Source organism: Primulina huaijiensis, chromosome 11, assembly GCF_012295235.1.
Source record: "Primulina huaijiensis isolate GDHJ02 chromosome 11, ASM1229523v2, whole genome shotgun sequence".
Taxonomy (NCBI): Eukaryota; Viridiplantae; Streptophyta; class Magnoliopsida; order Lamiales; family Gesneriaceae; genus Primulina; species Primulina huaijiensis.
The window spans coordinates 13,612,685-13,638,169 of record NC_133316.1 but is presented as its reverse complement, the minus strand read 5'-3'; the positions used below and the strand labels follow the sequence as shown (position 1 = coordinate 13,638,169).

Sequence of the window (25,485 nt, the reverse complement as noted above, 5' to 3'; positions counted from 1 at the left end):
ACCTCATGTCCACAAAATTTTAGCTGCGAGATTATTCGATACATCGCTGAATTGTAATCACTGACTTTCTTAAAATCTTGGAATCTTAACATATTCCATTCATCACGGGCGGTCGGAAGTATAACTTCCCTTATATGTTCAAATCTTTCTTTCAATCCTTTCCACAGAGCCATGAGATCTTTTTCGATGAGATATTCACATTTTAAACCTTCATCGAGATGTCGACGCAAAAATATTATAGCTTTTGCTTTTTCTTGTGATGAAGATATACCATTTTCTTTAATGGTCTCGCTTAGACCCAATGACTCAAGATGCATTTCTACATCGAGAGTCCATGGCATATAATTTTTCCCCGTAATGTCGAGTGCAACAAATTCGAGCTTTGTCAAGTTTGACATGGTGGTACTAAAAAAAATTATGATGCATTTTATTAGTTAATGAATATTGCAATACAAAGTAATGGATAAACAACAAATACAAGCATTCGTAAAAATAAAGAAAACACACGAGGAGGATATTCTCCGATAAGTACAAGATTCGTGAGTATTATAACCAAAATAATTAAAAATAACTTTGTGAAAGCCATCTTCTTTTTTCTTGAAAAATTTGATGAAGAATAATTTTAGAGAAGAAGAGAAAGTTGGANGTGGGATGTCGTCTTAACATCCTCCCAGGATTTATAACAAGTTTTTGAAAAATTTATTTTGTTATAACATTATATTATATATTAAGTATATACACAATAAATAAATAAACAGTAAAATAAATATTATTACTCTTGTTATTTTTCCTTATGTTTTGGAGCTTGGAAAAATATGGAGGACTTTTAGAGCTTCATGCTGATAACGTGTTGTGAAAAAGTAAAAATTTACGGTAAAAAGTAAAAATCTCAAACTCTCAAAATTATCACACTACACACCTTATAATATTTTTCTCTCAACTCAATTGTGATTTTCTTCACAAATGAGAGATCTATTTATAGAAAATCTTTATAAATAATCCAAAAATAAATTACATCATTACCTTCATCATCACACACAAATTTCAATATTCAACACCTAATTTTACCTAATTTTCAACATTCAAATATTCAACATTCAATATTCAATATTAAAATATTAATTTTCAACAAAATTCACAATAATTTATATAATATATTTCCCCGTAACTTATATGTGCATCATTTATTGTTTCTAAAAAATTATAAAACAAATAAATTTGATCGATCATATCTATTGAATTCCCTTGTGCTAAAGGACAATCATTTGACCTGAAAAGCCAAACTCCATTGGCCCCCATATAATAAGGTTAATAATATCCATGAGTATATATTTTTNAGTGAATGTAAAAAGTACTAAAAAAAGAATAATGTAAAAAAATATTTTTATAAATCTAATTATCAGATGAGTAAATAAATAATTTATTCTTTCCACGTTTTCATTTGTCTTTCAAACCAAACCAAGGCACGAAGCCCACGCATATCCTCACCAATTCTCTCATTTCCAATCTCACACTCCCAAGTTTTACTCTAGGAGGTGGTGCTATGGGAGATAGTTTAATGGCGGTGGGCAAGGCGGAGACGCCTCCAAATGTACAAACTGTGGCGGTGGCTGCGTCTGAGAAAGAGCTGCTGTGCCCAATATGTATGCAGATGATTAAGGACGCCTTCTTAACGGCGTGTGGCCACAGCTTCTGCTATATGTGCATTATCACTCATCTGCAGAACAAGAGCGACTGCCCCTGTTGCGCTCATTTTCTAACGACTTCTCAACTCTTCCCCAATTTCCTACTGGATAAGGTGCGATTAAACTACCTGTGGTTTGAATTTGTTTTGTGATTTTTGTGTAGATTAGATTGAAAAATTCTGGTAGATGGATCGGTGGTTTTTGGTTTTGGTTTGTGAGTTGGGTGTTGGTTGTCATTTTGATTTGCTTGGTTTTGTGATTTAAATTAAGAAAAATTTTTTATGGGTTTGTCTCAAGTCACTCACTTTTATCACGACATTGGGTCACAAGCTTAAAGAACGAATTTTAAATTCATGAGATTGAAAATCAAAATAAACATTATGGATTTAAATCAGTCTCTGGTTTCAAATTCAATCTAAATAAACCCTTAATGATGATGGATCAGTGGCTTATTCTGCCCAATCGTCATCTTTACATGTATCAGAACTCCATTTATAGTATTGTTTGCCTGATTCCAGGGGAGACAAAAGCGCCAGTATTGAATATATATCCTTGGTCTTTAATACCACTGACTCAGTTTCTCTATCTTAACCACCCATTCTACTTTAAAGTGAAACAATAAATGGACCTAGATTGAGTCACAGATTACTTCTGTAATTTGAAACCAGCCTTCATTGACAAGAGCTGCATTGTTTCCCACTGGAAGACTTACTAAATTCACGGGGACATATAAATACACTCTCAAACTGCCATCATTAATTAATCTAACTACCTTAAGCTAAGTTTCACGTGAAATCAGAAGATCAAATTTGGTGGTGATGATTATAATAAATCATTTAAGGCAATTTCTTTGAGTCTGTTCTTCCATGATTACCAGATGTACAACTATAACGATGTTAGACTAAAGATGTTCTAATTAAACATTTGGATTTGTACGGAAAAAAACATTAAATATTTGGAAGTCTATTATCTAATTCTACAAATTATTATACCAATACTTGCAATTCCCTTTTATACTTGAGCATGCAACAGTTTATGATTCAGCATTTTGTCCCTTTATTGCCTGTTTTCGGTGAATTAGCATCTTGAAATGATGTACTTAATACCGCAGCTTATCTTTAAAAGGTTCTCTGTGCCACATTTGTAGCTATTGAAGAAGGCATTTGCTCACCAGTTGTCGAAAAGTGCAACTCCCTTAGAGCAATTTCGTCAGTCACTGGAACAGGTGAATTCTGGTTAATATTATATAATCCTAGAAAGTAATTATTATTAGGTCCCAAATTATTAAGGCTAGGATATTGGCTACCCTTGGATATTTTGTCGCTCCCCTCTTCTTTGTTTGAATGAAATTTGGTTATCAAAACCTAAATCGTAATTGTCTACAAATTTGATTTTGAAAATTCTGAATCTATATTTTCAAAGAACTTGTAGATTAAAGCATGAGATAACAAATTTTAGTATAATCAATTGCTCAGAGTATAAAGAAGCCTTGTATGCGATTCTTTATCTGATCAGAAGTTGAAGTAAAGGTAAAGCCATTTGGATGCTGAAAAATTTTGGTTGAATTTCATGTTTATGTTTCTTAATAGTTATGTAAAACTCATTGTTTATGTGTCTTCTTAGCTCACCTTTGTTAAGCGTATGAAATGTCTATGGAATAACATGCATCCAGCAACTGCTTGATTTCTTTTACTATCTAATGACATCTAATATGAAGTAAACCAGAACATTCCATTTGATTTCAGTTTATTCTGCTGATTCAGTGAAGTATGCATCCGGCACCCCTCAGTGCTAGGATGTGTTTCTTATCTATGGTTTTGTGCAGAGGCTTGACATCTTTTGTTCTTATACAGGGTTGTGAAGCAACAATAAAGGACTTAGACACTCTGTTGGTTCTGGTGTCAGAGAAAAAGAGAGTAATGGAACAGGAAGAAGCTGAGAGAAACATGCAATTTTTACTTGATTTCTTACACTGTTTAAGAAAGCAAAAAGTTTCTGAACTCAACGAGGTTTGTCCATTATAATATTCAGTGTTGAAGAAGGGATTGCTCCATGATATTGAGAAATCTTGATAACAAAATAATTGTTTGGCATTTGTATTTTACTTCATCTAAATGTCGTACTCTTGTACTAATAATGTCAGGTAGCTCTAGTAGAACTTTGTTCCTCCCAGTTCCTGCAAAACCAAACGATATTAGATATTGGGTATCAGATTCATGCATTAGATTGATTTGGGGTGGGTGAGCAGAAGCCAAAGCCATACTATTGAGTCATACTCAATTAAAGCCGAGTGTTGTACTTGGTTCAGCTCATTTGGATTTTGATTCTAGTGTTAAGAATTTTAGCTCAAGTTGTAGATTTATTTGGTTTGCAGTTCTCAACAGAACCAAGCATATTTTAATCATATCCATGTTATTTTCTCTGGAGAACTGTTTCCTTTTCTCCAACAACCAGTGCCAAGTCCAATCTTTCCCTATTTTTATTAAAATTAAAGCCTACCTAGATCTATTTATGTGTAAGTGTGACTTCTGTGATATGCAAAGATTGGACTTGGCACTGGTTGTTGGAGAAAAGGAAACAGTTCTCTAGGTGCTAATCATTAGCGAATAAAATATGTTAGCTTTAACCTATAATTATGCTTGGGTAAAACCATCATAAGAAAAGGCATCACAGATAAAAATCTTTAAATACTCTGAGAACACATAGATTTGAAATTAATTTTATACGTCTAGTGTAATGGTCATGAAATTCTCTAACTCTAGAGCTTCTTCGGGGTTGTAGATTTTCATCTGCCTCAGTTGCTTCATCAACTATTTGCCAAGTGAGCCTCGAACCTGGTTCAACTTCATTTTCCTCCCCACCATCCACAATCCAACCTTGTGCATTTGAAGCATCTTTTTCAAGAAGGATATCGACGTTCCTTTCTTTATCTCTTTTTTGGTTGTTAAACAATCTAGAATTAAATTGGATAAATACTAGATTGTTTAGCCTATTGACATCCAACCTATTTCTTTTCTTTGTATGAATCTAAAAAAAAACCGAGAAAGTAATTAGTATAGTTAGGAATATGGACATACACTTTAAAAATTAATAATTTATTTTAATTAAAGTTTAAACTTACTCCTTCAAATGCACTCCAATTTCTTTCGCACCCAGATGAACTTGTAGTTAATGAAAGAATCTTCGATGCCACTCTTAGGAAGTTGGGTGTGTGAGTACCATAGGTATTTCACTATGTACATGGATCAAAATGAATCCTCAATTTACTCCCTTTGTTTGTTTCTGACCATTTACAATTCTCCCACATATCACTTTTAAACATGGCCCTTAAACTAGATTTTTTCTCAATCAAACTTTGCAATGTGAGGAAGTTTGATGCAAACCTGGTAACTCCTGGCCGGACTATGTCTCTTTTCTTCGTAAAACTTCTCATCAATGACGAAGTCTTATGGTGAACATAAATGAAAATTGTAAAAGACTTGGCTTGGTCGATGATCTTTTTAAATCTTGGAAGCTTGCCAATACTTTCAAGAATTATATTAACAGTATGAGTTGCACATGAACTCCAAAAAATCCCAGGCCGCTTTTCTTTCACCAATTTAGCCACAGCCATATTGTTGGTGGCATTGTCTGTTACAATCTGAACAACATTCTGAGCTCCTACTTGTTCAACACACTTGCCAACATACTCAAAAATAAGTCCAGCTGTATGTGGCTCGTCTGAAGACTCCTTAGACTCTAAAAATACAGTACCCTCATTGCAATTAACACACAAATTTAATATGCTTCTTCTTTTTTTATCATTCCATGCATCTGTCATAATCGAGCACCCATTCTTTGCCCATTCTTCTTCGTGCTTCTTCAACAGTTGCTTTGTTCTTTCAACTTCAGTTTTCAAAAGTGGCTCTCTAAGTTGATATTGAGTTGGAGGCTTGAACCCTGGTCCAAATTGACCTACTGCCTCCATTAGTTGCTTGAAGTTATTATTATCAAGAGCATTGAATGAGATTCCATTTTCATAAGCCCATCTCNTAGATATCCTAGTTTTCCTCGTCCATCAACTGCCAACTTCACTGATTGAGACCACTCCAGAAACTTCTGACCATTTAACCGATGGACAGTAATTTGAATCGAGTTAGACGTCATGTCGTGTATAGAGGTAGGAGCAGTATTTCCTGAGGTTACCTCTGTCTCAGATGTTAATCCGAATGAGCCAAAGGTTACACCTTTATTGCCAGCGTTTGCTGCCATGAAAGAGAATTAAAGGCGCTCTGATACCATGTAGGTTTTAAGAATATAATTCTCTTGTTTTATTGAAGGAAAAGCCGCAGCTTATATAGTACAGGAGAGAGAAAGAAACTGAAACAAAAACCTAGTAAAAATAGGATCTGCCTAACAACCAACTAGATAAGATGACAACTAATAATTAAATAAATAAATCAATAATGGAAGAAAACCCTAATAATTCTAACACTATACACTCTACCAGACATCATTTTCCCACACAACTTACATTTAACTTTGTCGAGGTTTTTAGGATCAATCAACATACCAAACTCCCATCCGATTTCATTTGACTTTTTCTTAAGAATCCCAGATTCGGGCTGAGTGACGGATGCAGTCGACGATGGATTGCTTGCCATTGTTATCCTCCAAATCTTGCTGAATACAAAACACTTAGACCTTTTCAGCAATAGACCAACACCAAGAATATGATATGTAATAGCTGAAGGATTACAAGAACTCTGAATCTATACCACAAAACCAAAGTCCAGTCAATCATCCATTATACATAAGCAATTGATATGTAACCTTTCACTTAAACTCTGAATCTATACCACAAAATCAAAGTCCAGTCAATCATCCACTATTGGTTTTGAAACATTACTTGGTGTTACTGGTTTTGGTCCCATCAAATTTCCAGAAAGCAAAAATTAGAAGTGCTGTATTAAAAATTTAAAATAGAGATGGAACGAGGAGTCCTGGCCTGTACGCTGTAGGAATGGCGTGAACTTCAAAAGGAGTCTCTGGAACGAGAAGGAGTCCTGGCCTAGAAGGAGTCTCTGGAACGAGACTCTGGAAAATAATGAGAAGGAAAGAAAGCCAGCAGACCTACGAGCCCAAATTTTATTTTATTAAATAGGCTTGTTAGCGGATCTTTAAATTTCAAAAGCCCTTTTTATTTAAAAAAAATCAGGCCCACCTTGGCGGCTGGCCTCCGCCTGGCTCGAAAAAGGTGCGGCTGGCCTCCGCCTAGCGCTTAGGCGGCCACCTAGGCCGCAATTTAGAACACTGTTTTTTACTTGTAAATGTCTGGATTAGCCTTTAGTTTTGCATCATTGTTTTCGTTGCATCAAATATGGAGGATCAGACAATTAAAATCCAATTAATAAGGCGTCGGCTAATTGATAAAATGCCCGTATGAGACATATTTGAATTATATAATGATTATTCAATTGACATTGAAGAAGTTGACAGGTAAGTGGAGCTTGTCTGAGTGAGTGACCATGCATGTAACAAAATAATGGATGTAAACTGAATCGTGAGTCAATTTTTTAAAAATTACTTTTAACACACTTGGAGACAATTTCATAGATTTAATTGTTAATTGATCATGTAAGATGCTAATGAGAATGATAAGTTCTGTAGAATCCATACTGAAGGAAAGTTCAAATATATTCGATTGCCGTAGATGAGATGGTGGAGCTTATTGCGTAACCCAGCCGAGGGAGTGGTTTACAGATGTAACCCTCAGAATATTTTGTTTATGTTTGAATCAATATCATCACATTTGTTCTGAATGTGTAAGATATTTTAGTGCTAGGCTGAAACATAACATGTAAGAAGATGATAGCTAACATCTTACCTGATAGCAGACATAAAACTTGGAATAGAATGGAAATGAGCACGATCACCAGTTCTGAAAATCTGAGTTCTAAAATGATGTGGCAATGTAGAGATACAATGAATATTCCAGATATAGCCACAATATTGATGCTTGAAAATAAGACCAAGGCAAGGAACCACTAACATTGTGAACTGCTGTCGTGGATTGAGAGATAGAGTTTGATGTGGTGAAGTTAATTGAATAAAATGGTGCAGGCATCAGATACGAGGATGTTCTAGTGTGGACTTGCTGAAAATTGGCTATACTATAGTTTAGAGGGGGTGAAACATTGGTTTTTGTAAGTATGTGTTTGTAAAACTATATACATGTTATGGTTTACAGCTATAAGTTCTCAAAGATTGAGCTATCATCCCTCAAAATTGATGGAGTCTTCTACTATGTTACCTCTTATTTTTAATTTGAGTCCAGTTTTTAGTATTTTCTTATGCGGTCATTCCGTTTTAAAATTTGTTTCTTAAGTAATTAGTTTACCCATCTCGAGTTCAAATGGGAGTTTAAATGAGTTAGAATTAGATGAATTCATTGATCTTCTAGGGGTTTTTGAGTTGGTTAATTTGGAGAAGGGTACGGACGATGTTAGAGTGTGGTTGGGGGACTGGTCGGGGTTGTTTACAGTTCGCTCTTTCAACACATCTTTTTTCCCGGTAACTGTTTTTCCATTGTTTCCTTATCACAATAATATTTGGAAGATACTGGTGCCGTACAAGGTTAAACTCTTCTCGTGGATAGTAGCGCTGGAGAAACTCCCAACCTCCGACAAACTGCAATTAAGGTGGTCTACATGTGCATTATGCCCGCAATGGTGTTGTTTATGCAGGAAACATGAAGAGAACCAGGACCACTTTCTGCTGCACTGTTCGTTCTCAAGAGCAATTTGGACAAGAGTCATGCAAGAGCTGTGTTTCGAATGGACCTTTCCAAGTAATGCCAAGGAATTATTTATCATGGAGACGGTTTTCCAAAACGGCAGAAAGAATAAGACATTTTGGTTCTTTGTTGTCCACGCCACTTTTTGGTCGATTTGGTTGGAAAGGAACAGCAGAATATTTACTGATTCGGCAGAGTCTGTTGAAGAAGTATGGGCTAAGATAAATTCAGGGTTGCGACTTGGACGACAATATGGCCGGAGTTTAATCATTTGCTGATTTCGGATTTAATTAGGGATTGGAAGTTTGTTTGCATCTAATTTTAATTTAGCATCTAATTTTAATTTAGATACATTATGTCCTTCTAGTAATTTCGTTTAAGGATTGCTATCCTTTGTAATCCAACTTCATATTATAATAAAATTAAGTTTCGTATAAAAAAAAAAAACACTTATCTTCGAAGTTTGTGGTTCTTTCATTAATAATTTTAATTAAGCGGATATATTTGTGAAATAGTCTCATTTAGTTTCAAGTTTTCTGAAGTCTATTGTATTTCTAACAATAGTTTATAAAGCATACGTCTATCTTCTTTTTAGGTGCAACACGATCTCCGATATATCAAAGAGGACATAAATGCTGTTGAAAGGCACAGAATAGAGCTTTACAGAGCAAGAGACAGGTCTTCTAGTAATCTACAGATGATCTCTTATGAACCAGTGGTAACAAGATCTCAGGCTTCTTCAGTTGATAGAAATACTTCCGGCATTGTTATTAACTCTTGTGATGCAAAAGGAGTAATAACTTCTGTTAACTTCAAAAATAAGAAAGAGGAGAAAAAGGCTCAAGTTAACCCCCTTGGAACCCAGAGCAAGGATGCTTCTTTTAGTGGGCCAATTTCACAGCATATAAGTCAGTCTGGCTTGGCCGTACTTCGGAAAAAGCGCGTCCATGCACAGGTTGGGAAAACAAAATTACGTTATGGTTGTGCTCTTTGATTATTCTGAGAAAAACTGAATTTAGTGAATTGCTAGTGATTTACTTTTTTAAGATTTGGGCCAGACTCTGTTTCCAAGATTTAGATCCGTCTTTCAGTTCATACTGGTGGCACATTGTAAATGTCAAGAAATAGTAAAAAAATAAAATTAATAGATATCAAAATAATTTCTATGTGCAATTTTTTTTTTATTTTAAGATTTTTGGTTTTTAATCTATTACAATCTCAAGGGAATCTTCCACAAGCATTGGATAGTGTGTAATATTTTAAAAAAGATGTTGGCAATTTCGATATATGTCGGTTAGCTCTACAGCTGTGATTCTTATTTTTGCTTCCAATAGTTTGATCATACTTCATTGTGGAAGTAATTTACCTGATGTGGCTCATAACTTTCCAAAGATGAAGTGTGAAGACATACAAATTCCATCATTTTGTATCTTTGGAACCTTTTCTTCATTCTGCGGTTGTAATTTCTTGTCATTTATTAAGCAGTCTGCCCACAAGTTACTTTATATACCTGTTGTAAATGTAGAAGACTGCACAGTATGGGGAACGTGTTTTCATTGGCGATTAAATCAAGAGATACATCATGCACTTGTATAAAAATCTGATCTGCCTAACTTCCCTATGAAGATAAACTGATAACAACCTAATCTAATAATTTAAATATAAATCTGCTATCTTAACAACTAATTAAAGATAATAGTCATTATCATTCTTCAATACCTTTTTGTTCAGTTAATTTAAGTGGGCGATTTTCATTGCTCTTATGAAACTCTAAAATTCTGGACCTCAGAAAGTCATATTATCTGCAACTGAGTATTTGAGAGGCTTGAATTTGGATGGTTAAATGAAATGATGGAAAAACAACTTTGAATAATTTGTCAATTTCATTGAAATTTTTTGATCCAACTCAAGTATTTTATTACCCAAATAATTCTTCGATTTAAAATTTTCAATTGATACCGACATAATTTATCTTTTTGGGGAATGAAATTCTATGTTATATTGTCAAAGATGTGGAATTTATTTGAAAGGATCCCGGTACAAAGATAGTGTGATATATAAATTTTTCCCTGTTGGATCTTGTAAAGGCAGTAAAATCTGATTTAGAACTTTGGCTTTTTTCAGTAACATTTTTTCTAGTGAAAGAGATTGCATACCTCATAAATAAACTTAAAGTGTCATTTTCCTTTTATCCTGGCAATGGGGGATCATTGCAGTAGGGTTATCTCATTTGTTAATTTTGTTAATTGACAGTTAAATATGTTTCAACTCAAATTTCATTTAGGATTTTTTTTTCAAATGTCTTGTAGCTTTTAGCTATTAATAAAAAAATTATTATATCTTTTTTGATTTGTTGTTTTACTACAATAAATCAATGATAGTGGTGTTGCTACATGAGCATAGAATGTAGTTATGGCTTTGACTAGAAAGTTCATTAGCTAGGGAAAAAGGTAATTGCAAATTTAATTTAAAAGTTTTATTTAGGTTCTTATAAGTACATGGTTAATGGTCTTAAACTTGTGTTGCTGAAAATTTTGAAATGAATGATGACGGGCTCCTTGTTTTTTTGTAACAAGAGAGGCACTTGATATGGATTCTTACTTCTATATTCTTATAGCGTTGTGTACTTGACTAGTGGCCATAAATGAAAGCTTGATTTTCCCTCCTAATGCTCTTCTTGACCTTTCAAAACCTTACATTCGCCATATGGAATTCCATATAGTTAATTTGGAGGACGATGCATTATTATTTTTACTTGGAAAACAACATTTGTTATTTTCATGTGTTCTACGGGCTTGATTTGTTTCTCTCTGGATAGCTTTCTTGCTTTTGGTCCAGGATTTGTTCACATATTTTACTTTTATTTTGTTAAGTTGAAGAACAATAGATTATATGGTTAGGTTGATAATTTTAACCAGATACCCGGTAGTACTTTTGAACTGAAATTTTCTTGTACCTCATGTTCACCTCCTTCCTGTGAAATTATTATCTTCCTTTGCAGTTTAATGATCTTCAAGACTTTTATTTACAAACACGACGCCAGGCAAGCAACCAATTGCTGAACCAATTAAAGAAAGACAAAAGTAAATTCAATAGAGAAGGCTATAGTGTTGGTTTAGTTGATTTTCAGACAGTTCTAAGTACTTTCACACGCTACAGGTAGAGTTCTAGAGTCTTTTTCCATAAAGTATCAAACAAGCATGCTTGGTCTTCATTTTCTATTTTTTCGAGCTCTTTTTCTAATGTATTTTAGTGACCTTATTTTGGTACAGTCGATTGCGAGTGCTTGCTGAGCTTAGGCATGAAGATCTGTTTCATCATGGCAATAATATTGTTTCAAGGTATGAAGATGTTGGTAACAAATGGTTAGCTTATCTTTTGCATAATTTAATCTATAATCGAAGTAATGTAAACATTTGCTATTTTAAGTTGATTGAATCACCACATCCACTTGAAGAAAGATGGACATTGTTGATGGCAATCGCTAATTGTCAAGTCAGTTGAAGAAAACCCCCACCTGGCAAAAAAATTGTGAAGAAAGTTTACTATTCAGTGCTCATTATTCTTATTTTTTTGTCAAAAAATTAACTGTAGGAATTCTTTGTTTTGGGATGAACAAGTGTCTTGTCTTATTTGTCTCTGGCAAATCGAGTCCTAAGCTGCACTTGTCATGGATTAGATTTAATGCTAATTTGTCATGGGATTCTGATATTACTATCCTGGTCATTCTGTTGCCATTATCAGCAGGATACTCCTGAACCTGCTTTTATTTTTTGATCTGATTTTAAGAGATTTTCGTGCATCTTTTTTACATTGCATGGTTTTCTCAACCGTTTCTGTTTTATATCCGTTATAAATTTTGATTCCCTAGCCTTTTATCAATTGTAGTTTCTTCTTAAATATGTAAAAGTGCTCGGTAATTATTGCAGTATAGAATTTGATCGAGATGATGAACTGTTTGCCACTGCTGGAGTGTCACGGCGCATTAAAGTCTTTGATTTCTCTTCAGTAGGTTTCTCTCCCCTGTATCCCTTCCCTTCTTTCCATAGCATGTGCCTTGTTTGTTTTATGTATACTTACTCAGGCGCATACAAAAATGAAGTGAGAGTATGTACAAATACTAAACTCAAAGAGGAGAGGCGTTACAAATGGGGTTTGTTGAACGTGAGGAATAATTGGAAAAGAAAATAATAACAAAGAGAGTATTTTCAGGCTTAAAGAATCATAACAAACACAGGATGATGCAGGATAAATAAGTAATTCAACACTAATAATGCGTACCAAACTATATCCAGGAGAATTGATTGAATTCTGTTCCTCATGTTGGAAGCTTGATATACATGAATAAAATCAAAGATTACATGATGTCAATAAAAACTGTTATGCCTCGGGCCCAGGCCCTCGGAAGTGCGATTGCATATTGGGCTCTTATTGTAATGACTCCATATCCATCCTTCTTTGCAAAAAAGTTAAATCCATATTGTTATATGTTCTAAGTAAGCTAATTCGAACTCTTCTGTTAAACTTATGTCCAACAAGAGTACTACAATCACCTATCCTTTAAACTGTGATGTCCTCATTGTGGCCTGAATCATTGATACGTTCAAGTGGTGGTTCTGTTGTATGTAGCACTTTGTCCTGTAAGTTCAGTAAGTAGTTCTCACACATGACACTTTGTCCTGCATAACACTTATCTCTGGTTTTTTTGTTGGCGGATGTCTGTGACATAATTGTTAAATATCGGGTAAGTATCTTAATTCTTAGATGGGGATTCATCTTTCATTTGAATTTAAAACAATAATGTCAGTCTGAAACTTTTCATTTTAGATTAATTGAATGAGAAGAATATTTCTTCCAATGTTTTTAATCTCAGTAAACAACATGGTAGCAGAGAGCAGAAAAATCCCATGACTAATCAGGGCATGGCGGCTTCTTCTACCTCCAATGCCTTATTCTCCTCACTGTTGTCCCCGACTTTAATCGCCGATAATACTTCCCTCCCCATCACCAATCATAAATTAAACGGGCAAAATTACCTTCATGGTCTCAGTTCGTCATGATGTTCATCTGTGGCAAAAGCAAAGATGATCTCCTTTCGGAGCATCCAGATTCCCCTGATTCAAAATTCAAGGCATGGAATGCTGGAAATAATATGGTCATGTACTGGTTAATAAATTGGCGAAAATTTCTTACTCTATAATTCGGCGAAAGAAATCTGAGATGCAGCAAGGGATACCTACTCTTACCGATAAAATACGTCCAAAATCTTCGAAATTGAAAGCCTTTTTCTCGATCTGCGTCAAGGGGATAACACTTTACTAGGCTCGCTTGTTTTTGGCAACAATTGGATATGTTTAAAGTTTTTGACTGTGTTACAGAGACATTGTCGAGAAGAAAATGATCTTTAACTATCTTTCGGGCCTCCATAATATACTTGATGATGTGAGAGGCCGCATTTAGGATCTAAAGCCCCTTCCAAATCTTGGCTGTCTTGTCTGAGGCCCGACAAGAAGAGAGCCGCCGCAAATTGATGTTAGGCCCATATTCTTCAATCGATTTTTCTGATGGTTCGGCCCTTATTTCTCATCGCCCAGCTTCCTCTCATTTAATTGATCACGCTGCCTCAAATAGCGTGAGCAATTCTCTGCCAACAACAAACTACAGTGGAAAATCAACACGACGGGGACAACTTTGGTGTGAAAAGTGCAAGAAACCTAATCATTATTTAGAAATTTGTTGGAGAATCCATGGCAAACCAGAAGATTGGAAGCCTTTGCGAGAAAGACGTGCTAACTCCGCCGCAACCGAGAGTTTTTCCTGTGATCCTCCACCTTTTACTGTGGCACAAATGGAGATTCTTCAAAAGCTACTCAATCAGGTTCATAACCCGACAAATCCATCTTTTATTGGCTTTTTCAACCCAGCAAGATCTGTCCACTTAATGGATAATTGATTCCGGCACATCGGAACATATGACTGTAATTATTTCTCTTTCTCACTTTGTTCCCTGTCAAAATATGCACACAGTCCGAATAGCGAATGAATCTTGCTCCAAGGTGTTGGTTCTGGTTTGGTGCAGTTGTCTCACAATATTTGTTTGAAATTAGTCTTGTTTGTTCCTGACTTAACATGTAACTTACTTTCAGTAAGTTAATTCAATGCTGATACGAGGTGCACAACTAAATTCTTGGTTGACTCGTGTGTTTTTCAGGATTTGGGTTTTGAGAGGACGATTGACAGTGCTGATGTTTGTGCATTCATGTATCTTTTCAAGATGAGGAGTCCTTCGAGAAGTATGACATTGAACCCATCCATCCAGTTCTTGACTTCATCATTCATTTTTTGTTAATAAAGTTTGTGAGATTTTGCTTTGGCATTATCGCTTAGGCGATCCCAATTAGAAAAATTGTTTCATTTCCTGTTCAATAATAAAAATTTCAAGTCTTTGCATTGTGATATCTGCCAATTCTCTAAGCAGACAAGAAATACATTCAAATCACAACCTTATAAACCATCTAGATTTTTCTCACTCATTCACATTGGCATCTGGAATCCTTTACATGTCAAAAATACTACTGGGTCTCGTTGGTTCTATTGTTCGTAGATGACCATAGGCGCTTCTCTTGGGAATTTCTAAGGAAGGATTAGACTGAAAAATTATAATCTTTAAAAAATTTAGCCTAATGATTCAAACTCAATTTTCCACCAAGATTCAAGTTCTCCGAATTGATCGAGTCAGAGATTATTTCAACGCTGTCCTAGGTGATTACCTCCTTTCCCAAGGAATCATTCATCAGAGCTCATGTGTTGTGACCCCTCAACAAAATGGTGTCTTTGAAAGAAAGAACCATCACTTACTCGAAGTGACTCGTTCTCTCTTATTCACAAATAATGTCCCACTTCATTTTTGGGGCAATGCTATCCTAACTGCAACTTACCTTATCAATCGAATGCCCTATCATGTCCTTAACTATAAAACTCCAACCCAAGCCCTTCTCGAATTTTATCCAAACACACACTTACTCCATGACCTCCCACTTAAGATCTTTGTATGTTCCATCTTTGTTCACATCCATTTCCAACGTAGGGGATACTTGATCCACGGTCTATCAGATGCATTTTTCTAGGTTGTTCTCCAAACCAAAAAGGCTACAAGTGTTCTTCCCCAACAACGACGAAATTCTCAACTTCAATGGAGTAACCTTTCCCAACTGCTCGATTCAGGACGATAATATAAGTAATTCATCTCTACATTGGGAGCCTATAAATGAATCTCGACAATTGGAGTCTATAACTCCAGCCAAACCATCAGCCGATGCTCCTACACATCCAAAGTCCAACCTTGAGCCTGAGCCTGAGCCTGAGCCTACCTATCCTGATAAGCTGCCCCATGTCTATTCACGCAGGATGCAACCTCAGCTTGAGAGCAAACAGAACCCTATGCAGGATCAGCCAAGCAATAGCTCTTCTCCGCTGCTAGATTCCGTGGAAAATGATCAAGGTGACACTTCTTCTAACTCATCTACAATTGAGCATAATGACCATGATGATAAGCCCATTGCATTAAGAAAAGTAGTCAAATCTTGTACACATCTTTTTTGCAATTTTGTTTCCTTTGTTCATTTATCACATGTATATCGAGCTTTTGTGTCCAATTTAGATAAGGTTTAGATTCCATCAAATATCAAAGAAGCCATCTAGGATCCAAATTGGAAAGCTGCAACTTTTGATGAAACAAGGGTGCTTGAAAAGAATAATACTTGGCAGATCACCAAACTTCCGCCTAGTAAAAAGACAGTGGGATGCAAGTGGCATTTCACTGTAAAATACAAGGCGGATGGGAATATTGAACGATTTAAAGCACGACTGGTATCTAAAGGATACACACAAGATTGTGGGTATTATTGTCGATTGCTACTAATTTAGATTGGCCGTTTTATCAGCTTGATGTCAAGAATGCGTTCTTGAATGGAAACCTTGAAAAAGAAGTTTACATGAATTTTCCTCCGGTTTGAAGCAGGAACGAATGTCAACAAGGTATGTAGGCTAAGAAAATCACTTTATGGCCTTAAACAATCACCTCGGGTTTGGTTTTGCAGATTCACCAATGTTCTGAAGGAAGATGGGTACCAACGATGTCAATTTGATTATACATTGTTTATCAAGCACACATCAAATGGAAAGATAATTGTTATCATCGTATATATTGACGATATTGTTCTCACCGGGAATCATGAGAAAAAAATTATTCATGTGAAGTCATTGCTCTCTAAACAATTTGAGATGAAAGATCTGATACACTTAAAATATTTTCTTGGAATTGAAGTAGCTAGATCGTCACTTGGAATCTCAATCTCCCAAAGGAAATATGTTATAGACCCTCTTGAAAGAGACATTTATGTTGGGGTGTAAACCAGCTGATACAACTATGGACCCAAACATCAAGGTAGGAATGAGGAAAGATAGTCCGTCGAAAGATTTCAAAGATTGATGGGGAAGCTAATATATCGATCTCATATGCGTCTTGGTATTGGATTTGTTGTGAGTGCTATGAGTCAGTTTATGAATAATCCAACTAAGGAATACATGGAACCTGTGTATCGAATATTGAGATACCTGAAAAAAGCACCTGTGAAAGGATTAATCTTTAGAAAAACCTGTGCCAGAAATATCAAAGTCTACACTGATGCAGATTGGGCCGGCTCTCCAAGTGATGTTGTTATTACTCTTTTGTGTGGGGAAATATAGTAGCGTGACAAAGCAAAAAAACAATCTGCAGTGGCACGCAGTAGTGCGGAAGCAGAATTTAGAGCTTTATCTCATGGAATCTGTGAAGTAATGTGAATTCAAAGACTACTTGGTGAACTACTACTGAAAGGCTATCAGTCGGTGGAATTAATGTGTGACAACCTTGCAGCAGTCATCTTCGCCAAAAATCCAATTCATCATGATCAAACCAAACGCGTTGAGGTAGACCGATATTTCATAAGTGAGAAGATTGAAGGGAAATTATGCACCTCAGCTACATTCCTATTCGATTGCAATTGGCATACATCTTAACAAAGGCACTTTTTCAAGCTAATTTTGAAGAATTGATTTCCAAGTTGGGCATGATAAACACATACAGTCCAACTTGAGGAGGAGTGTTAAATATCAGAATAGTATTTTAATTCTTAGATAGAGATTTCTCTTTGTTTTGAATTTAAATTAAGATTGTATTTAAATGATAAGTATTTTAATACTTGAGATTTATCTTTGTTTTGAATTTAAAATAAGATTGTATTTAGATGAAGTGATAGGATATGATTTCTATAAATCAATCTGTCACTTTTCATTTTAGCTTAATTGAATGAGAAGAATTCCAATGTTTCTTATCTCAGTAAACGACAACAATTCTATTGTGACATAGATCCAAGCCCGCTTGGATGTTATTGAAGAATGAGTTCCTATAGCATCTACTCTGTATCTGTTCTCGTAATAAAAATGGTAATCCCAAGTTTCTATAGGAGTCTATTATTACTCCTTATTAATCAATTCAAACTCTTCTCCCAACCAATACGGAACAGGGGTTCCACAATCACCCCTATTTCAGAATGTAACGTTCATTTCGCTATTTAACCCAATTAATCCACTTGCACTTGGAATCTAGAGGTGACAAATTTTGTCAAGCCCAGGTCCAGACCAGTGCAAGTGTGATTGCACATTCAGATCCAGTAACAGCTACTCCAAATGGTACTAAATGGTCAACTTAAGTTTTTATAGAATCCCATCTTAACTCTTTAATATTCAATTTTAATTCTTCTCACAAACCGATGTGGGACAGAGGGTTCTACATTTGATATTAGAGCTAAGATCACATGTTTGTTTTTCATGATTTCACGATAATATGATTGCTAAGAAAGGATAGTTGGGGAGCAACAACACTCTACCGGGCTCGCGCGACTTTAATTCATATCAGAGAATCTTACCTTTTTTGCAGCAGCTTATGAGACTTGAGAATATGCTTTTTTAATCAGGTTGTCAATGAAACTACAGACGTGCACTGCCCAGTTGTGGAAATGTCGACGCGATCTAAGCTTAGTTGCTTGACCTGGAACAAATTTGCCAAAAACATTATAGCTAGCAGTGATTACGAAGGAATAGTCACTGTTTGGGATGTGACTACACGGCAGGTATCCAGCTGAGCCATGAATTATATATTACTTCTTGCCACCAAGTAAAAATCCTCATCGGCTTAATGGTGGTGCTCAAATTTGTGTTATTTGATATTTTTTTGGTTACTTGGAAAATAGTTAAAATTTCTGGCTTTATCCAGAGTGTTGTGGAATATGAGGAGCATGAAAAACGTGCATGGAGTGTAGATTTTTCCCGAACTGAACCGTCGATGCTCGTCTCTGGTAGTGATGACTGCAAGGTGAAGTAAGAACAATTTTCATTATCTAACTGGAGTTATGGTTAACTAATTCTGGCAGACACTATAGGCCAGAGAGAAAATGAAATATTTGATTGAGAATTATACAAATGGACTGAACTCTCGTTTTAGTTGCCTTCACATGCTTCAAAGTTTGGTTGTTTTATCACCTCTAATCCTGTTGATCAAATTTCTGTTCATAATTGATGTTTTCTTGGTAACTACTAAAACTGTTTGGAATATTCCAACACAAGTAACCTGAGAAACTCATAAATAATAAAATTTAAATAATTCAACAATTGATTTGGCATAGAGCATCAGTGCTCGAGGTAACAAAATATAGACCAACCAATTTCTGTTAACAAATAAAATCCTTGGAATTCATGATTGTTAAGATTCATATGCATAACTTAGTTAATTGAATGATAATAAACCTATGTCCAAGTTACTATATGACTTGAATAAATGCATTAGATATATATCAGAGAAACAATGTATTCATCTTCAAATTAAATTGATATAATGGCTGGGAGTTCAATTCTAAACCACCACACTGAACTACTTTAAGAACCTCTTTGAGATAATAAAACTCGACGTAGGTTAATCATGAACCTTCTTGTTAGAGAATGATATAGCATGGCAGCTTATATATGTCTCACAATATTTTATTATTTAAAAATATTGTAGAGAGAACCAGAAGAAGAAAAAGAAAGAATCAAATCCATCACATAAAAAAGAGAAGTATGGCTCTGAAAATATGATAAGTTTTTCTCTGGTTTTACATAGCACTGGGTTTGATAATTTATACAGAATAATCAGATTTAATTCTAGGCACATTCCCTTAAGTTTAGGTACTAGAAAATAATTATCCTTTATTAGCCTATGTACCTAAGAAGCAAATATTCACAGAATATCTCTACACAAACACAATAATTCCTTCCATTTTCTCCCAAATATATACGGTAAATAATAAAATAGTTAAGCACTTCATTTCAATTCTCGAATATTTGTCAAATCTTCGTAAAAATTATGTGAATGATTAGTTTTTTACTCATTTAAACATGAAAATGTCTAGATATGAGACTAATGGTATTCACTTATCGAGTATTAAACTAGAAAAAAATGTTGAATAGTTTTTGTAATTTTTCTAGTGGCATCTATATTCCTTAAAATGCGGATTTATCCCCTTCCTGTAAGGTTTATTTTTTGTTAATAAACAAATAGGGGTTTGCTACCCTCCACGATATTGGCTGATGTTTAATTAAAGTGAACGGTGTTCTATGTCTCATACTAATGTTTAAACATTGTTGGTCATGGTTGCCTTTTGCCTGTATAGTGATGCTTATAATGCGTGATATCAACCATGGATGAACAAAAACTGGAGGATTAAGTTTGCTTTAAACCTTTTTTGTTAACAATGGATTGGATGACACCGTCAGTCTCTTGGTTGGGGAGTGGTCATGAGTTCAATTCCATGTTATCCCCTTTTTAGTAATACTAAAAACAAGTTTGTATGCTTTTTAAAGATTTGGTGCATAACAACTAATTTACTCGCTTTATTTGTTTTTGTGCAAATCCATATCTACCTCATTGGCGTTTAACAAAAATATGGACTGTGTAGACTGCTAAATGTTTTTCTAGCCTGAGATTGTTTTAGTGGTTGAACGTTTAACTCTGTGGATCTAAATATTCCTTAGTGTCCCTTTTGATGTCAGCAAGTGATGGAATTTCAGGTTAAAGTGTGGTGCACAAATCAAGAGGCTAGTGTTCTCAATATTGATATGAAGGCAAATATATGCTGTGTAAAGTATAGTCCCGAGTCTAGTAAATTTGTTGCGGTAAGTTCTCCTCTTTGTTAGCGTATTTCAACTTCTTCTCATTTTCCTTATTTATGTTGTGGTGGGCTTAGTAGCAAAATTGAGTGGAAATATCCAAAACCCGCCATATCTATAGACAAACTATGTAGGAAATATAAAAATGGGTTGATTGGTCGTCCACGAGTGTTGACCTGAGCCAGAATATTTCAAATATATCTTTTTGAACTGTTTGGAGCAAGTAGTTTCAAAGTGGTTATAGAAAATTAAAGTAAGAGGTCTTAAAGAAAAGATAGAACCATTATTGAAGCATATGCATTATGAAAATGGTTCCTTCCCATTTCGTGATCGGTATTAGATCACTGAAGAATGATCATTCATAAAATGGTTAATAGTTTAATTATAACAATCTTAGAACAAAATAAGTTTTTATTCAATAATTTTATCCAAAAAAATCATTTCATTTCTCCGTCTTTGGTTGTGTGAGTTGATATTCTTATTTTTTTTTCCCAAAGCTTGCTGTTAATTGCTAACTAAATTTTGATGTATTGTAGTACATTTATATTGTCTATCATGTTGAAGATTTTTTCTTTTTCAATAATTTCCTACTAGATCTTAATGTTAAATACATTAATGCTTCGTCTCATGCCATATTTTTTGAAAAGTATGATTATATATGTTTCAAAAGCATGTTTAATATCCAACGAAATTCGTATTCTATATATGATAAAGAAATTTGATTTTATTTAAGAAAATTGCTCTTTTTTTTATGCATTTTCATAATCGAGTTTATTTTTCTCTTTGAACTTTAGTTGATTAGATTACTTATGAATATGTTTGTCAGATATATACTATAGTATACAACCAAAACCTATGAACTAGAAGAATAAGAAAAAAAAGTCATTTGAAGTGAGGGTCTTGGATCAAGGTTTTTTTACAAGTTCATAACAAATTTTGAAGTTGATGTATAGTATATTTGGAATCCCACATTTGGTCATGACATTATGTGATCCAAATCGAGAGTTGTAATTGTCCTGTTGCAAAACGGAAGTTTGATTTTTTTTTTTTACAAAAATAATGAAAAAAAGATGGATAATTTTTTTCCTCAGAAATTATTTTTAACCTTTTGGCTATTTGAATGGATGCTTACAATTTTTTTGAATTATATGCTCATTGAATTAGTTTGAAGAAAATTTAGTTGAGCATGATTGCATTAATGATGTTTGAAAGTTTTCATTTTGAATTATAAATATTAAGATTGACTTTGTATCATATGTAATATTTCTCTCATTTTTAAAATACGGTATTTAGACACGCTCTTGGCATCCTTTGGGAGGGGCCAAAGAGAGAACTGCATAATGTTTGGCAAAGTTGAATAATTTTAAGCATTATAAAATGAATAATTTGAATTTCCTTCCATGATTTCTCTGAATTTGGGGAAATAAATGTTTGGATTTATACATTTGGGTCATTATTTTGTTTATAATTAAATTCGTCTACTTTTAAAATATTTAGTCAAGTTGAATCAATGGCCCTTGAAAATGCAATCTTTGATTAAAAGATGGAGGAAATGAATACAGTTCACCTTATTAAATAACATGAATTAGATTCAATGTACATAACATGTTCAAGGATCTGATGACAGGTATTGAACCGGTCAAAAACCAGTCGGACCGGTTCACATTTTTTTAAAATTTTTTTTGATTTAATTTTTTAATATTTTTTTTTTGTTATTTATATGATTATTTGAATTTTGAACTTTGTTAAAAATAATATTTTAGTATTATTAGAACTTATTTGATTTTTTAAACATGAAAAAATATATATATATATTTTTATTATTTATGTATACATTTAATATTATTAAAATTTAAAATATATTATTTTTTATATTATATTATTATTTTATATGATATAACANNTTAAAAATATTATTTTAGTATTATTAGAACTTATTTGATTTTTTAAACATGGGAAAATATATATATATTTTTATTATTTATGTATACATTTAAGATGTTTAAAATTTTAAATATATTATTTACTATATTATACTATTATTTTATATGATATAACATTGTTGGGTTTGACTGTTTTGTTAAACTTGTCCAATCGTTTGAATCTTTATTTTAATGTGTGTCGGTTCGATCACCAGCTCAGTTATGAAAACATTGTCCAAAACATTTATAATCACGCTTTTTAAGAAAATTTGTAACATACGGAAAATAAAATGAATTTCTTTCATAAAATAATGTTTTATTGTAGGATATTTATAGTTGAATTACTAACGTTTTTTGATAAATAAATATTAATTTTTCGTTGGTCTTATATCAATCAAGAAATGGAAATGAGTCATTATCATAATCCAGATGCTTCAATAATGTTGCTATTTTTTGCTTTAGGATAAAATGATCATCGACTTACTTTATTTTCCATAACTATTTATTTTAAAATAATGGATGGGAATTATTTAATAGAGCAAATTATTTCCTCCAAATAATTCAAAAACAAATATTTCGGGTATGGCCAACCCTCATGGGCTACCATCAGCCTATTTTTTTTTTTTTCATATTTTTTAAATAACCTTTTGAAGTAAAAATTATGATAATTATCAACCTAATTTTATATTTCCTACATAACCTTAATAGTATAACTTTTGCTTCCTCCGAAGCAAGCAGTCCTAATACCTACCAGCTTGTCTGTGCAGGTTGGTTCTGCTGACCATCACATCCATTATTATGACTTGAGAAACCCCTGCCATCCACTCCATATATTTAGCGGACACAAAAGGACAGTATCACATGTTAAATTTTTATCCAATAACGAGCTTGCTTCTGCATCAACGGACAATACTCTGCAATTATGGGATGTTAAGAACAATCTGCATGTAAGTTTCTCATTAAAGAGAGATCTTATCCCCCTACGATCACTTTTCACCCATGTTATTGTTCTTTTGTATTATGGTATTTGTGAAACAGAGATTGATGTATTTCAGGTCCGGACCTTTAGAGGGCACACAAATGAGAAGAATTTTGTTGGTCTTACGGGGAACAATGAGTTCCTAGCTTGTGGCAGTGAAACAAATGAAGTGTTTATTTACCACAAGGTAATGGTATCCTACTTTAAGTAGCTCTTGTTTTGTCACTTGCCAGAGTTTTATTGTTTCTCTTTGTGAAAAATCCGTGACAATTCGCAAAACATAGGCTATCTCCAAACCTGCGACATGGCATAGATTTGGGTCTCCTGATTTGGATGACAACGACGAAGATGCGGGATCTTATTTCATCAGTGCGGTGTGCTGGAAGAGCGAAAGCCCCACCATGTTAGCTGCCAATAGTAAAGGAACAATCAAAGTGCTGGTCCTTGCTGCTTGAATTGTATAGGTAAATAATAGCAATATGGAGCGAAAGGTGGAACTTATACTTAGGTTGGTCTTTACATGATTTTATCCTCGCAAATGTTTACCACATGCATGACTTTATGCTCACTTATTATGTCGTGTAATTATTGTTGGAGGACAATAAATGTTACTGCTGTAGTATATGGTAATTTACGTGTCATACCGATCAAAATATATAGTTTTGCTCGTTGCACAGATTCAAATAACTATTTTGAACCATCGCGATAAACAATTCTTTCAATATGCACACAACCTTGATTCTTGCATTTGATATCAGAGGCTTTATTATGTTCAGATTCTCGTTATTGCAAGTTAGAAATGTTGGATCATTTTTATTTACATGATTATGTTGTGGGTTGTTTATTAAGTTAAATCCAAAATTAAAGTGATATATTAAAGTTTTACTTATTGACTTTAATGTATCTAATATGTTGTAGGCTTTTAATATGTAGAGACATAAGTTTAATTTTTGTTTTTATGATAACCTAAAATAGAAATATCAGAAAATAATGATAAATATTATCTATATATAGGTTATGGTACGCAAATCGCGTGCAATCATGTTCTTTATCTTCTTTTCCATTAAGAAAATAGTTCAGAAGTGAAAACTAAAGGATTCTCTTGAGGTAAAGAGTACGTAGATCTGAAAAATCAAAACGTGTTTTAAAAAATTCAGGATTATGGTTATAGGTACGTTTATGCTTAAGTTTTCAGTCAAATTCATAATGATTTAGCATGATAGATTTTGTGGTTTATGTGGATTTTCTCCAACAAGTGGTATAATAGTCACCCATGCTTGAATCATTGAGATTTGTTTAAATTTTCGATATTGGGATATGACTTCATACCTAGAAAATATTTTTGGTTAACGGTTCAGTTTTTCTTTAAAAAAAATCTTCAGAATTGAAACTATTGTGCTTTTTTGGGGCGCCCCAACGCATTTTGTACGGAATTTTCTAATTTTTTTTATTTCGAAATGTTCTTCGCTTTTATTTTAATTAAATAAGACTAAATTTTTTTATATATATACTAATCATGAAAATTACTGTTCACCAAAAGTAATTAATTAAAATTTCAATTTGGTAAATGTTGAAAAATTATTTAAAAATTTGAAAAATATTTGTGTTGAAAATGTGAATGTTGAATGTTGAAAATTAGGTAAAATTAGGTGTTGAATATTGAAAATTAGTGTGTGATGATGTAGGTAATGATGTATTTTATTTTTGGATTATTTGTAAAAATTTTCTATAAATAGATCTCTCATTTGTGAAGAAAATCACAATTGAGTTGAGAGAAAAATATTATAAAGTGTGTAGTGTGATAATTTTGAGAGTTTGACATTTTTACTTTTTTACCGTAAATTTTTATTTTTTCACAACACTTTATCAGCACGAAGCTCT

The 25,485-nt window shown here is 33.7% G+C and overlaps 2 protein-coding genes across 2 annotated transcripts; one reads left to right on the top strand and one right to left on the bottom strand.

Annotated features, from left to right (window-relative positions):
- Positions 1-1,440: 1,440 nt before the first annotated feature.
- Positions 1,441-24,259, top strand: LOC140987835 (E3 ubiquitin-protein ligase COP1-like). Its single transcript, XM_073456519.1, has 13 exons — positions 1,441-1,798; positions 2,833-2,910; positions 3,539-3,694; positions 9,056-9,415; positions 11,462-11,619; positions 11,733-11,801; positions 12,390-12,468; positions 18,477-18,632; positions 18,776-18,874; positions 20,605-20,709; positions 23,393-23,572; positions 23,681-23,791; positions 23,889-24,259. The coding sequence occupies exons 1-13, from the start codon at positions 1,544-1,546 to the stop codon at positions 24,057-24,059; spliced, it is 1,977 nt and encodes a 658-aa protein (XP_073312620.1). The 5' UTR covers positions 1,441-1,543; the 3' UTR covers positions 24,060-24,259.
- Positions 4,918-6,328, bottom strand: LOC140987652 (uncharacterized). Its single transcript, XM_073456250.1, has 2 exons — positions 6,165-6,328; positions 4,918-5,725 (listed from the first exon to the last, which is right to left on the bottom strand). The coding sequence occupies exons 1-2, from the start codon at positions 6,326-6,328 to the stop codon at positions 4,918-4,920; spliced, it is 972 nt and encodes a 323-aa protein (XP_073312351.1).
- Positions 24,260-25,485: the final 1,226 nt, after the last annotated feature.